We start from the raw sequence: 15168 nt of genomic DNA, 5'->3' as shown, positions 1-15168 counted from the left end.
TATAAAGATAAATAGACACACACACAACAACCACAAGAACAAAACTCCATGGTATTTCTATACATTAGCAATGAGAAATCTGAAAATTAACTTAAACTATTTCACTTATAACTCCCTTGTACACAAAATAAGAACAAATACTTAGGAATCATTTTTTTAATCAGATGGTGAATACATTTCTTGTTGAATACTGTCACTCCTTCCTTCCTTCCTAGGAATAAATTTAACAAAAGAAGCAAAAGACTTGCACAGTAAAAATGACAATACACTGAAACACTTAAAGAAGACTTCAATAGATGAAACTATATTTCATGTCCATGAACTAGAAAACTTAATTTTTCTAGAATGGGAATGTACCCTAATCTGATCTTCTGACTCAGTATAGTCTCTTTTGAAATTCTGGCTAGTTTCATTACAAAAACTGACAATCACACCCTGAAATGCATGTGGAAAGGAAAGACCAAAACAACTGTGAAAAATAAATAGAAATAATAAATAAATAGATAAAACTGGAGCAGTCATAGATCCCAGTTTCAAGACAGCATGGCACAAATGTAGACTTGTAGCATAGACTTGAAAGTTCATACAGAAAACATCGATCAGTTAATTTTCAAAAAGATACCCAAAATAGTGCAATGGAGAAAGAATGGAGCCTTTCAACAGATGAAGCGAGGAAAAACTAAGTCTCCACATCAAAGAAAGGTAGGTACCCCTACCTCACAACTGTATGCAAAATAGATCAGATGTCAATGAAAGAGCTAAAGCTATTTTTTTAAAAAAAGAAAAAAGCAAGAAAGACACATAGAAATAAATCTTTGTAAACTTGAATAAGGCAATAGTTCCTCTACACATAACACCTGCAGCACCAATACCAAAAGAATCATGAATAAATTGGACTTCAATATTTAACGTTGTGTTTCAAAGGACACCAACAAAAAAGAAGAAAAAAAAGATCAGCAGAATGGGAAAAAACTATTTACATATATATACAATATATATGCATATATTATAAATATATACTTGTATACATATAAATATATTATAAATATATATTAAGGGATTTTATCCAAAATAATAAAGAATTTTAAAATGATGATAATAGGCTGGGAACGTGGCTTAGTGGTAGAGTGCTTGCCTAGTATGCATGAAGCCCTGGGTTCGATTCCTCAGTACCACATAAACAGAAAAATGTAGAAGTGGTGCTGTGGCTCAAGCGGTAGAGTGCTAGCCTTGCGCAAAAGAAGCTCAGGGACAGGGCCCAGACAGAGTTCATACCCCAGGACTGGCAAAAAAAAAAAAAAATGATGATGATGATTAAAAATAAATAATAATAAAATTCCTGGAAGAATAAAGTCGTGGCTCTGAGGTCACGCTGGACCTTAGATGCCTGGCCTTTGGTGGGAGGCATCCTACGCGAGCCTTGTGCTTCCCCTGTCCCCACCCCCAACTGTCACTACTAAAACTTTCATTTTGTGGTTGTGTCGCCTGTCATCCCAGCCGACTGTGGGTGCACCCATGCCGGGGATTGCACGCAGGTGGTACCCACAGGTGATCCTCTGGAAGCCCCTCTGCTCTTTCACCTCCGGGGTCTATCCTGATAGAGGCTACTGCATTGAAACTCTTTTAAAAGAGTTTCATTCGAAACAAAGGGAAAAGGGTTGGAGGGGTGGCTCGGTGGTCCAGCACCTGCCTAGCCAGCATGAGGCCCTCCAACCCCAATGTGGCCAAAATCTAACAAAACAAAAAGGGGAGGATGAGGGCACATTCCCCTGACACCCACCCCCCCACCTCCACCTGCAACCTGACATGTGACATTCTTGCTACCAACATGTGTCATATCCATCCACCGCCCCTCACCTAGGCTCTGCCAGGCGGCCCAGAGGTGTTTTCAGTGGTAAAGGACCCAATGGTGATTCAAGGTCCTATGACCAGCCACGGGGCTTTCACTTGAGCACTTCTCTCCCACCCCTTAGTCTCAGCCTCCTCCCCCTCCCCCCAAGGAGGCAGCTGTGCCTGAGGGAGGAGCCGAGGTGGGAGGGGCGGGAGGAGGGCGGATCCACTCAGAACTTAAAAGGGGCTCACACCACTTCCTCCCCAGACAGGGGTAGCTTGAGACACAGACTCAGGCCCAACCTTCCTGTGTGGTTTTGGCTGCCCAGAGCACATCATGGACCTCGGTGAGTGAGAAGGGGTAGACTTGGGGTGAGGTGGGGGATGGAGATGGTGGGGTCTTGAAGGCATGGAGGGAGGCTTGGTGGGACTAGGTAGCTGCTTCTAGGCAGGACAAGAGGGCAGAGGAAAGGGGAGCATCTTTCTGAATGAAGGTAGGGGCCCACCTGGTCCTGTTGACCTGGATGGAACCTATTCCAGCTTGGGGTAATGCTTGAGGGCTCTGGGGGACTCAGGACCCCTGGCCCTGCTCTAGTTCGCTCTAGTCTCCCTTGCTAAGAAGGGGTTCACATCCCTGTCCTCCTGGGCTCATGAGGAGGGGCAAGCTGAAGAGGTCAGGGTTGTGTGAATGGTGGGTGCCTTGCCATGTAAAGTCAGCTCGCCACCCCACAGACTTGGTACCCATTTTCGGTTGCCTCTTGCGAGCTAAGGGATGGGTGTCATGGGCTGGCCAGGAGCATTCAGCTTGGAGAAGCCACAGCCAGCCCTCTAACACAGCTCCTCACCCCTGAGTAAACTGCATATACTTCAGCCAAGTAACAACTCCTCTCTATTTAAAAAAAAAAAAAAAAGTCCTTCCTCTGGTCTAACCACAGTCTCAATTAGAGAGGATGTGAGGGGAGTCCTAAGGGGTGCTGAGTGGGTCATCGAGCTTCAGACACCCCCGTTATGAATCTCAGCTGCAGAGTCACACCCTGCTGAGGCTACGAAGGCCAGGTTCCTAGATCTCTCTTGCTGCTTGTCTCGCTTGCAAGCGCAAGCCAGGCACCACGGCAGGCAGCCTCAAAGCCACAAGGGGTGGGGGGTGGCTTTTAAAAGTGAAGGTTCCCTGGGCTGCCCTCACACTCTCCCTGTGACACCACAGCCCTTGCCTCTCTCTCTCTGCCTTCCCCGCCCACCCTGAAGCCTGGGTCTGGATGTAGAGAAGAACCGTTCACTGAAAGGGATAAAGGGGTCACACGCACTGACCCACAGACTAGGAACTTGTGGGAGGCAGGGTCTGATTCTTGATTCTCTCAGGAGTTTGGGGAGTGTGTGTTGGGAAATGTGTATAGAACAGAGGGAGGGAGGGAGGAAAGGAGGCATGAATTGAAGAAGGGATGGAGAGATGGAAGGGAGGAAGGAATTGAAGGAGATAGAGAGTTGGATGGAAGGAAGGAATTGAAGGAGGATGGAGAGATGGAAGGGAGGGAGGAGGGAGGGAGGGAAGCAAGGAAGGAATCAATTACTTCATGTAGATGATTTTAGTTTAGAAACTTCTTGCAGCTTTTTTTCTCAGCTAGCTTCTCTGCTAGCCTTGTCTCTAGATATCTACCCATTCCCACTCATATCCAGCCCCAAAATGGCCATACCAACTCCTGGAGGCCTTCTCTGACCTTACTTTATTGACTTTTGGATTGGTTTCCAGAGCATGTAGCACTTGCCAGTTTTCTCAGTATAAATTCTCAGCCATCATCCGATTTCAAGCTAACCATGTGCATGCTGTAACCCAAAGAGAAGAGTGGTACCCCCATTGCTTCTTGCATGCATGGGAGTGTCTCTTCTGGACCAGGTCTGGGGTGCTAGACTTCTGGGAGTTGTTACAAGGAGATGGGTAATCTCCAGTCCTAGAGGAAGAGATGTTCTCAACTTGAGAGAGCCCCAACGGCCAAACCTGACATGCTGCTAGCAAAAGAGGCCACTAAGAAGTTTTGCTCAGAACGGGCTCTGGGCGGTTAGAAGGACGGGTGGGCCACAAAGAATCTGTTTTTCTGTTTTCACCTGCCCTGCAGGGAGCCAAAGCAGGGAGAGGAGGCAGGGTTTCTGTTACACAAAATGAAAACTCCAAAGCAGAGCTGAGCTGCTCTCTTTCACGATTTGAATGGGCAGCCCAGAGGTGCCCTCCCCCCCTTCCAGAAATGGGGCCACCCAGCTCCATTAGGATGCTCAAACAGCAGAGAAAAGAACAAGGGATTCTGGGAGAGCCTTGGGTCTGACAGTATGGCTATTGGTGGCAGAGGCGAGGTTGCTGTAGGGCTCAGGATTGATTCCTCCTGTGCTTCCAGCCAGCGTGGCTGTGGAAGAAAGAGATGCTAGGGCCTGGGCTGGGTATACAGCATCTCTCCCCTTGGGTTGGTACTTCCTTTGAGCTTCCTGTATGGTTGATAGAGGAATTCAGGGATGACCAGCCTGGTGGGAGGAGAAATACGTGTCCATTATCTGCTGTGACACTGAGTTACAGTGTTAATGAGAAAGGCAAGACAAGAAGAAGATTGTGAACATATAGGTCAGGAAAACATTTAAGTGGGGTTTTGAAGGGTGCACAGGAGCTGGTTCAAGCAAATGAAGAAGAGCCAGGGATGGGGTCCAAGGTGTGGCAGGGACATCAGAACTCTACTACTCCATCAGAAGTCATCAGGAAAATCAGAGCAAGGGCACCAGACATAAGAAGGAGAGGGAATAAGGTGAGCCAGAGAGAATCTAACAACATCCAAAGCCAATAGTAAATAATAATAGTAATAACCAATTGGATGCAGCCACGCCCATAGCCTGGGCTCAGCCTCTGGCAAATATACTAAGAGTTAAGGAAGAAGCAAATTGGGGAGAATGGAAAGCAGCAGGCAGGCCTAGGAGGAGGGTAGGGAGAAGCAGTTGAAGGCCGGGGTCAGGCCAATCCTTTCGGGTCTGTGGCACCATGGAGGAATCCTCATTCCATCCCAGCAGCCACGGGGACCCAGGGAAAGCTGCTTCTTTTCAAGTAGGTGAGTTAAAGGATGAGATCCATGTTTCTGGAAGGAGCTGAGGGGCGGCAAAGCCTATGTCACTGCAGAGGCAGAGCCAGCCCTGAGGCCCTGGGAAAGGAAAGCCACAGAAGTGGGTATCCAGTGGGAGAAAGAGGGAGGGGGTGGGGGCTGCCTCCACACTGCACAGGGGGGCACCCCGTGCACTCCACGCCCCCCACTCAGAAATGAGGCCAGTCTGGTTGCCTTATTCAAACTCATATCCATCGCTGAGCAGCTCTGTGACCCTAGACCAATGGCTTGATGATCTCTGGGCCTCTGTTTCATGCACCATTGAATGAGAGTCACAAGGGGTTGCTTACAATATGCTACGAGGGAGCAGCACAAAAGAATGATTAGGAATGTGGCTTTTAAGAGTCAAGACTGGGGACTGGGAATATGGCTTAGTGGCAAGAGCGCTTGCCTGGTATACATGAAGCCCTTGGTTCGATTCCCCAGTACCACATATACAGAAAACGGCCAGAAGTGGCGCTGTGGCTCAAGTGGCAGAGTGCTAGCCTTGAGTAAAAAGAAGACAGGGATAGTGCTCAGGTCCTGAGTTCAAGGCCCAGGATGGGCAAAAAAAAAAAGAGTCAAGACTGAAGGCCAGGCCCTGTTGGCTTCATGCCTGTAATCCTAGCTACTCAGGAGGCTGAGATCTGAGGATCACTGTTCAAATCCAGCCCAGACAGGAAAGTCTATTAAGACTCTTCTCTCCAATTCACCAACAGAAAGCTGAAAGTGGAAATGTGGCTTGAGCGGTAGAGTGCCAAGGGAAAGCACTAGGCCCCTGAGCTCAAGCCCTAATACAAAAAAATTAAAATAAAAAAATTTCAAAACCAAGCTCTACTAATGGCTAATCAAGTAACTGGAAAAGTTGCCAATCTTACTGTACTTCATTCTCCTCAATGGTAGATGAGGATAATGTTATCTACCTCATGGTACATTTGTGAGGAGAAAATTATATCACACGTGTGGACAGTTTGGTACAGCGAGCTCAATAAACTCCAATTTTATCACTGGATAAAGCAGTTGGTTATCCTAGCACTATAAGACCCAAACAGCTGGTACCTTCCTACCCAACCAGGCCTCTCATCTTCTCCCTAGATCCTCTACCACCCTCCCACTTCAGGCTGCTCCTTCTCTCCAAACCTCAAAAGAGCCAAATGTTGTGTTCATGGGTAAGCAGATCCAGAAAGGACAAGGCTGAGGGAGGCTCTGTGGATTAGCGAACAGGTGGGTGGCCAGAACTTCCTGGCCAGCCCACAAGCCTGGGAAAATGTCCCCATGGAAGCTCCAGGCTTGGAGGTGTCACCAATCAGTGAGAGGGAGGTGACTCCAGCTGGGGGCTCTGGTTGGAGGTGTGTGTGCACGTGTGTGTATGTGTGTGTGTGTGTTGGTACTGGGGCTTGAACTCAGAGCCTGGGAGCTGTCCCTTAGCTCTTTTGCTCAAGGTTGGTGGGCTACCACTTGAGCCACAGCTCCACTTCTTCTGACATTTTTGGTGGATAACTGGGAATAAGAGTCTGATGGACTTGCCTGCCCCAACTGGCTTTCAACCACAATCCTCAAATCTCAGCCTCCCTGAGTAGCTAGGATTACAGGAATGAACCACTGGTGCCCAGCTTCACGCTGGAGTTCTAGGGAATTTTCTTTTCATGACGGAGGTTACTGTAAACTCAAGAACTTAGAAAATACCCAATGCCTAGGGCAACCACTCTTCATCCCCAAAGACTCTCAACTTCATTGGTCCTACCCGAGCTGCTGCCCAAGACTAGTTGCTTTATGACTTTGTAACAGATGAGCAGGATCTGACTCACGGCCACTGGCTAGGTCCTTCTGTCCCACACCAGAATTCCCCCCAAGTTCCCCCGTTATCTGTCCTGAAAATGGCCTGTTTTAGACCCACTCATCCCTCACATCCAACACATCTGGAATAGAAAACATACACACACACACACACACACACACACACACACACACACACACACACACTTTCCCTCCCTTGCAACAATAGCAAAAAAAAAAAAAAAAGAACAAAAGCAGGACCCAGGAGAAGGGGTAGGGAAAAGTAAAATAGAAACAGTTTTTGCTCCTTGTATGTCACCTAGTATAGCTTCTCAAAACTCTGAGGTTTCTCACTCTCAGAGACAGTCAGAATAAGCTTTCTCTGGAGTAACTGAAAGACTCTGACACGTGGAAAGAAACCTCGAACACGGCGCCCAGAGATGAGTCAGGGGAGAGTAGGTGGTGCATTGGACCCTGAAGAAAATGTGGTTAAGTACAGACACATGGCCTCATGATCAGGGGTTCAAGAGGTAATGGGGAGTAAGAAGAGGGGAGTGAGAGAGAGGAGCTAGATGAGGCTACACAGGGCAGTGATCCATTCCCAGCAGATCTGCAGATGCTCCAGAGGAGGCGATGCTGAGCTTAGCATCCATCCCCCAGAGACAGGAGATGCTGCCAGAAAGACCAGGTTCCAGTGGATCTTGGAGGGCTGAGTCCTTGTGCCAAGCTTGAGAAGCATCCTCCTTAAGGGTACTGGATAGGACCTGGTACAATAGAGGGTTGGTATCAGAGCTATGGTTTAGGAAGACATGCTCAACATTAACATAGAGGATAATACACTTGAGGCAGGAAGAAACAAGAATTCATCTGGTGCGGCCCGATGCCCTAGGAATACCCAAACCCAGAATCCCAGCCTGAAGCAACTCAATCCGGAGAGTGCCTGCATGCTACACCCTAGGTGTCATGCAGTGCGGTTCCAGCAGGTGGTGCTATGACCTAGGGCACAGGAACTCTGGGCTTCTGCTGATTGCCTGTCCTCCAGAGGGCCCCAGCCTCCAGAAGAAGGCCTGGAGCAAGGTCCGGGGCAATTTCACTCCCTGCAGGTCCTGCCTTTGAATTCAAGTGTGCCATCCAAAGGACTGACTCTCTTGTGACTAGGAACTGAGGCTCGGGCGGGGGGGGGGGGGGGGGGGGACAGGGAGGGGTTTGCAAAGGCCAAGAAGGCACAACTAGTACCTGGGGGATGCTTCCAGACCAGCAGGTAGGATAAGACTTCTACATAAACTACTCTATCTGCTATCTGATGGGCGGAACTGAGCAGCTATCTGCAGCCCAGGCAAACCTTGCTGGGTCTCCATCTACAGCTCAGAACCAAAGGGGAACCTCCTGACTTTAGAATATGTCCCTTCCCAAAGCCCATCCTTCATTCACAAGTGCACAATTCATGGGCAAGCCCTTGATTCTGGGCCTGCAGGAGGTAAAAGAAGAGGCCAGCAGAAGGGTGACCAGGGGACCAACAGACAGTGCTGAGTGAATGTCAGTGGGTGGGGGGAGGTTGGGGGACAGTGGATCCCCAAAGCACACTCTCCTGGTAGAAAGACCAGTAAGTAGGTGGGCACCAATGGCTCACATCTGTAATTCTAGCTACTCCGGAGGCTGAGATCTGAGGATCGTGGTTCAAAGCCAGCCCACGCAGGGAAGTCTGTGAGACTTATCTCCAGTTAATCACAGAAAAACGCAAAAGTGGGACTGTGGCTCAAGTGGTAGAATGCTAGCTTTGAGCACATAGGAGCTCAAGGACAGCACCCAAGCCCAGAATTTGAGCCCCAGGACTAGCACACCACACACACACACACACACACACACACACACACACACACTAGACTAGTAAGTAATCTCACTCTTCCACCCAGAGAGAGAGAGAGAGAGAGAGAGAGAGAGAGAGAGAGAGAGAGAGAGATGTTCTCCCATTAGTATGAAACCAATAGCTCCTGGCACTAAGGTAGTTGGAGATGCCCCTCCCCCATCCAGGATGCCCTCCAACCACCCCCACCCCCGCAGTGTGCCTTACCTTCTCTTCCAGCATCACACAGAATTGGAGGGACACTCAGACCCACTACAGTCAGTTGAGAACCAAAGGAGGCTGTCAGCGAACCCTCCAAACCAGAGGAAGCCCAAATGAGTCAGGGCAGGGGTTGGGGGAGAAGCAGCTTCACATTCTGATCCCTGCTCCTTCCTGGTAGGTGATAGTGGAGGGAGACAGTGATGGGCACAGAAGGAGTTGAGGACAGGAATACTGGGCAGTGGGCCAGGTGTTCAAAGGCACAATCTGGTTCTGAGAGTCTCTCCCAGCAAACTGGTGGTGCCCACAGCTTGGGATGAAAGTCCCTAAGCATCACCTTGCCACCCCCATCCACCACCACCACCCCACCCCGCAGGGCTTTCTTTAATAACCAAGAGTTGGGTCTGCCAAGCAATAACCTCCTGGCCTTGTCTCTTCCAGGGAAACCCATGAAAAGTGTGCTGACGGTGGCGCTCCTCGTCATCTTCCAGGTGAGCCTCCTGTCACAATGGCAGCTGAGTTCCCTCTTGTGCACCCACCCCACCCTACCCCACCCCACCCCACCCCACCCCACCCCACTCAAGCTGGAGATACAGGTGGAGGAGCTAAAGGGAAAGCCAAGCCCTAAGATACACATCAGGCTGCCATTCATGAAGCTGATGGCCACCTCCTCTCCATTTGTGGAGTGACCTTGGAAAGTCACAGCTGTTCCTTAGCCTTCTTTTACGTCATTTAAGTTCAAACCAGAGGAAGAGGGGCCCATAGCACTACCTTGTCGACCCCCAGCTCCAGCTCCCATGAAAGACTGCCAGGGAACCTGTTGTTTGTTTACCAATATAGAGGGTGGGGGGAAGAAAACCACATGTAAAATCCCACCTACACACTGAGAAAAGATTCTTAGTCATCTGGTGACCTGGTTACTATCCTGTCTATCTACCCTTCATCCTCACCCTTGTTCTCTATCATGAACTGGAGACCCAGCTGGTCTCCTGGGGAGGGAAGGCGGGGGAGGGGACAGGGCCTGGGACACTGGGGAAGGCAATGACCCGTAGAGCGCACAACGCTCAGGCAAAGATTCCTCCATTCACATGGCTTCATGTCTCAGTTCTAGAAAGTACCAAGTGCCAGAGCCGAAGAATACTGTAACTCTCGGAGTCAAGTTTCCTCTTCTTAGCCAGGATGGGCCTCTCTGGGGGTGGGGATGGGGTAGGGGCGGGGGTGGGGGGAGATGGCCAAGGCCAGCCTGGAAAGGCCAAGCATCAGAATTTGGCTCTTTCCCCTTGGACTCAAGGCCAGATGGGGCAGCTTTCCAGGAGCTCAGGCCAGAAGCAGGCCCCAAGCTGGGCCATCTTCCCAAAACCCCATTCCAGAGCCCATTCCCCCCCCCTTCCCCTCTCCGTCCCCCAGTGCTGTGGCTGCGGCCCTCAGCCTGGCCCCCTTCCCCGTCACCACTCCCTCCCCTTCTGTACTGCTGGCTGGAAGACTGGGGAAGGGGGGAGGACAGCTGTGGCTCATTCTTCTCTTTCACTTTGGGGAGATGCCCCCCCCCCCCAGACAGGGCCGGATGTGGTAGGGCTGTGGGCCGCACAAGCATCAAGGCTGGGGAGGGTGCCGAGCAGGAACAAGGCTGGGAGGAGGAGGAGAGGCATGCTGGGTGGGGGAGCTGGGAGGATTGCCCATCAGGAAGGCTCAGAAGCCCCCAGACCCAAGGTTTTGACCTTACCACCCATGAGCAAGACTCTTCTAGACTCCCAGGCTGCAGCCATGCCCAGGGGAAGGGGAAAGGGTTTGCTAGGTTGACTTATCAAACTGAGCAACGCCTAAAGACTCCTGGATCCCATTTGGTTCTCTCCCTGCCCCCATGCCAGACATGATGATGCATGATCTGGACAATCATGGAACTGCTCAGAGCCCTGTTCCCAGAGGAGGAACCATGAGGCTTCTGAGCACAGCCGGCCCAGGTCCTGGCCCAGCCGAGCCCAGCCAGGCCCATCGATCACTGTGTGGAGACAGACAGGCAGGCAGGCAGGCAAGCAGGCAGGCCCCTCCATTGATAAAATCACAGCAAGCTGCTGAACTCTCACCACCAGGCAGGCAGACAGGCTAAAAAAAGCCCAGAGCAGCTGAGCCCTGCTGATTGGGATCTGCCAGAAGAGAGAGGCACAGAGGTGTGGGGGAGAGGACGGGAGGGAGTGCAGAAGGAGAGAGAGCCACACTTCTTTCCTTCCAGGGGCACAGCTGCCCACACAATGAGGTTACAGCTGAGGAGGACACACACACACACACACACACACACACACACACACACACCAGCCTTATCACCAGCTTCCTCCACTCTTGGAATTCAGTACAGACCAGCATGGGCTATGTAGCCTCCTCCTGGGAACTCTGGACACCCTCTCTTTTCACTGCAAGCCCTCCCTCACCCTTGACCCCAAGGCAGACTTTCCCTCCAAAGCTGAAGCAGCCTGGGTGCCTGTGGCTCACACCTGCTGTGACCTCCTAAAGATCATGGTTCAAAGTCAGCCTGCATAGGAAAAGCCTATGACTCTTAGTTCCAATTAACCATCCCAGAAAAGGCCAGAAAGGGAGCTGTGGCTCAAATGGTAGAGCACTGGCCTTGAGTAAAAAAGTTCAGGGACAGTGCCCAAGTTCTGAGTTCGAGCCTCAGGACTGGCACACACACACACACACACACACACACACAGAGTGGGGGGGGGAGCCCTAAAGCAGTTCAGGTCCACCAGGACTTGAGAAGCGAGACAGACATTCCCAACTTGACAAATTTCCAAATGGAAATGACAGTGAACTATAACCTGGCAAGGTACCTTACAACAACTAGGTGAAAGAGATAAAGACTCACCACTCTGTAACAGGTAAACTGAGGCTTGGACTATCAATCTACAAGTAAACCCAACGGATAGTAAAAGACCAAAAAAAATTACACTTGGACATGATAAATTGAACAGGACTCTCTAATCATTCACACAGTGAGACCAAAGGAGACTATTCTTAGGAGAGGATCACAGGGCTCCATAGCTATGTGCATATGATCATATCAAATGATGCTTATCGAAATGAACTCCAAGAAATGGAAACAAGAGGTTTTATTTTACTCTTTGTGGTTTTGTTTTTCTTTTTTTTTCCGTTTTTCCCCTTTTGTCGCTGTTTTTGGTTTCTGTACCTTTTGTCTTGCATGTCAGTTTATCTGATTTGGAGAGGGGAAGGGGAAGCACAGAAATGGTGGGACAAAGGGGGAACTAATTCAGCAGCCATACTCACTAGACACTATGTTGAAAATGAACTATACATCTTGTGGGGGTGGGGGGAGTCAGGAGGGGAAATAAAAACAAGGAAGAAGTGGCACTGTTCACAAAGAAATGTACGCAATACCTGCCTTCTGCAACTGTAAACCCTCTGTATATCATCTTTACAATAAAAATTTTTTTATAAAAAATTGAGGCTTAGGGGAAAGGAAGTATATTTAACAAGCTCACGCTTCATCAAACCCCAAGGCCCAGACTATGTCTAGTCCATCATCAACCCGCATAAGGCCAAGTGTCCCAGGGCTGGCCCAATCAGGTCCTTGCTAATGATTCAGAGAAATGCATAGCGTCTCAGGTCCCGCCCCAGCCTCTGGAACCTGGATATGAACTTCAACAAGATCCCCAGGGGAATCCATAGGCATGTCACATTCAAGAGGTACACCTTTCAAACCAAAGAACCCACGGAGAGTTCAGAAAGCACCCAGCTCCCAAGGGGCCCCACCCCCCTTGACATGCCGGGTGGCCTCAGGAGTGGGGTGAGATGGGAGAATTCCCCATTGGATTCAGACCCACCTGGCTCAACTGGATTCTTTTTGTTTTGTTTTCCACTTCGTTCCTTCCCCTCACAGGTGTGCCTGTGCCAAGATGAGTCCACAGATGATTATATTGGAGACAACACCACCGTGGACTATACCGTGTACGAGTCTTTGTGTTCGAAGAAAGATGTTAGGAACTTTAAAGCCTGGTTCCTCCCTATCATGTATACGATCATTTTCTTCATAGGCCTTGTAGGCAATGGGCTGGTGGCGTTGACCTACATCTATTTCAAGCGACTCAAGACCATGACGGATATCTACCTGCTCAATCTGGCCATGGCAGACATGCTCACGCTCCTGGCCCTCCCCTTCTGGGCCTACAGTGCGGCCAAATCCTGGATCTTCGGCGCCTACTTTTGCAAGAGTATCTTCGGCATCTACAAAATCAGCTTCTTCAGCGGCATGCTGCTGCTCCTCTGTATCAGCATCGACCGCTACGTGGCCATCGTCCAGGCCGTGTCCGCCCACCGTCACCGTGCCCGGGTACTTCTCATCAGCAAGCTATCCTGCGTGGGCATCTGGTTCCTAGCCCTGTTGCTCTCCATCCCGGAGCTGGTCTACAGCGGCCTTCAGGAGAGCAGCAGTGAGCATGCGTGGAGGTGCTCGCTCATTACGGAGCACGTGGAGGCCTTGATCACCATCCAGGTAGCCCAAATGGTGATGGGCTTCCTGGTGCCCCTGCTAGCCATGAGCTTCTGCTACCTCGTCATCATTCGCACCCTGCTCCAGGCTCGAAACTTCGAGCGGAACAAGGCCATCAAGGTGATCATCGCTGTGGTGGTGGTGTTCATAGCTTTCCAGCTGCCTTACAACGGCGTGGTCCTGGCTCAGACGGTGGCCAACTTCAACATCACCAAAAGCAACTGTGAGCTCAGCAAGCAGCTCAACATCGCCTACGACATCACCTACAGCCTGGCGTGTGTCCGCTGCTGCGTCAATCCTTTCTTGTATGCGTTCATCGGGGTCAAGTTCCGAAACGACCTCTTCAAGCTCTTCAAGGACTTGGGCTGCCTCAGCCAGGAGCAGCTCCGGCAGTGGTCTTCCTGCCGGTACACACGGCACGCCTCCATGAGTACGGAAGCCGAGACCACCACCACCTTCTCCCCATAGGCACCTCCCTGCCCAGACTACAGGGGTGTCTCCCAGGGCCCCTAGGGTGAGGACAGGGTGCTGATGCAATGACTCCGGACCCATCCAAACTCTGCAGAGGGAAAAGCAGTTCTGGGCCATTCAGGTTGACTTCATGGCCTAAGAAAACGCTGAAGATCAATCCATGCTACCTCAACCAAGGCTGGAAGAGACACAGCTGAGAACCTAAGGCCAGAACTAGCAACACACCCAAACCACGACTGTTGTTCCCAAACCAACAGTCGGAAGGGAAAGTTGAGAAACCATCCACACCCTCTAGCATGAAGTAGAAGGGGCTAACGGAGAAGAAAAGAGCTGCTGTATATTCTAAATGAACCTTCATCTGATCTAGAAAGAAAACAACTCAGACAATCAAAGTCAGAGGCCAGCTTTGTCTCTAAGACCAAGATAATGGAGAGATGTCTTAGACTGTGGAGGAAAGGGAGCCACCCACCTATCAAAGTAAATCTCTAAATCCCTTTCTCCATCTTTCTTTTCAACTCTTATCTAAGCCAGCAAGAAATGGTGGCCAACAAGCTCTCTCAGAACACACCTGTTTCCCTACCCAACACTCTCCTCCCCACCCCTCCTTGCTCTTCACAAGACAGCCATGCTGTTTCCTGCAGCCCAGGCCTCCTGTTCAGCCTGAGCAAGGCCATCTCTCAGCCAGAGTTCCAGAGCAGGGTCAGCTCTCTGCTTGGCTTGGATGGTAAGAGGGAACCGGAAGACAAGTTTGAGGCAAAGAGGGTGAGGATGTTGGCTACTAAAGCCAATGAAGCCAGGTGCCAGTGGCTCACGCCTCTAATCCTAGCTACTCAGGAGGCCGAGATCTGAGAATTACAAGTCAAAGCCAGCTTCAGGCAGGAAAGTCCCTGAGACTCTTATCTGTAATTAACCACCAAAAATCTAGAAGTGGAACTGTGGCTCCCATGGTAGATCACCAGCCTCAAGTGAAAAAGCGAAGGGACCGTGCCAAGGCTCAGTCCCTGAGTTCAAAGCCCCAGAAACAGGCACAGAGACAGAAAAACTCTCAGGTTCTGCTTTCAATTCATCAAGAGAGCACACTTTACTCATACACAAATAAAAATGTTCCCTTGAGGAAACAACAGCTTTCAAAGACAGGGGAAAATTGGTTTGGTTCTGTTGTAAATGGCAAATGAGTGTGTTCTCTGGCGATCCCCCACCCCCACTACCTTCCCCACCCATTAACATCCCCCTCTGGTTGACATCTCCAGGGTAAAGGAGGTAGGGTAAGGACTGAAGAGACAGGCTGTGTGGGATCCTCTGCTGGATGCTTAGGAGCTGGAACCCTCCCTACAGATCCCTAGTAACAGTGGTCTCCAAGGCTTATGTCTTGGCCCATTCCTGCTGCTATCACAAAATTACCACACTGGGTAATG

The 15168-nt window shown here is 50.2% G+C and overlaps 1 protein-coding gene across 1 annotated transcript; it reads left to right on the top strand.

The window, feature by feature from the left end:
• Positions 1-2104: 2104 nt before the first annotated feature.
• On the top strand, positions 2105-14656 carry Ccr7 (C-C motif chemokine receptor 7). Its single transcript, XM_048366457.1, has 3 exons — positions 2105-2177; positions 9220-9269; positions 12674-14656. Exons 1-3 carry the CDS (start codon positions 2168-2170, stop codon positions 13748-13750), a joined length of 1137 nt encoding a protein of 378 aa, XP_048222414.1. The 5' UTR covers positions 2105-2167; the 3' UTR covers positions 13751-14656.
• The last annotated feature ends 512 nt before the right edge of the window (positions 14657-15168 follow it).

The sequence above is a fragment of the Perognathus longimembris genome, chromosome 17, assembly GCF_023159225.1.
Source record: "Perognathus longimembris pacificus isolate PPM17 chromosome 17, ASM2315922v1, whole genome shotgun sequence".
NCBI lineage: Eukaryota > Metazoa > Chordata > Mammalia > Rodentia > Heteromyidae > Perognathus > Perognathus longimembris.
Note: the sequence above shows the minus strand (reverse complement) of the source record. Positions and strands in the feature narration are given on the sequence as shown.

Bases quoted from the DNA above. Each gene is read 5' to 3' on its own strand.
- Ccr7 (XM_048366457.1), top strand. The intron at 9,270-12,673 runs GTGAGCCTCCTG...TTCCCCTCACAG, and splicing joins CGCTCCTCGTCATCTTCCAG to GTGTGCCTGTGCCAAGATGA.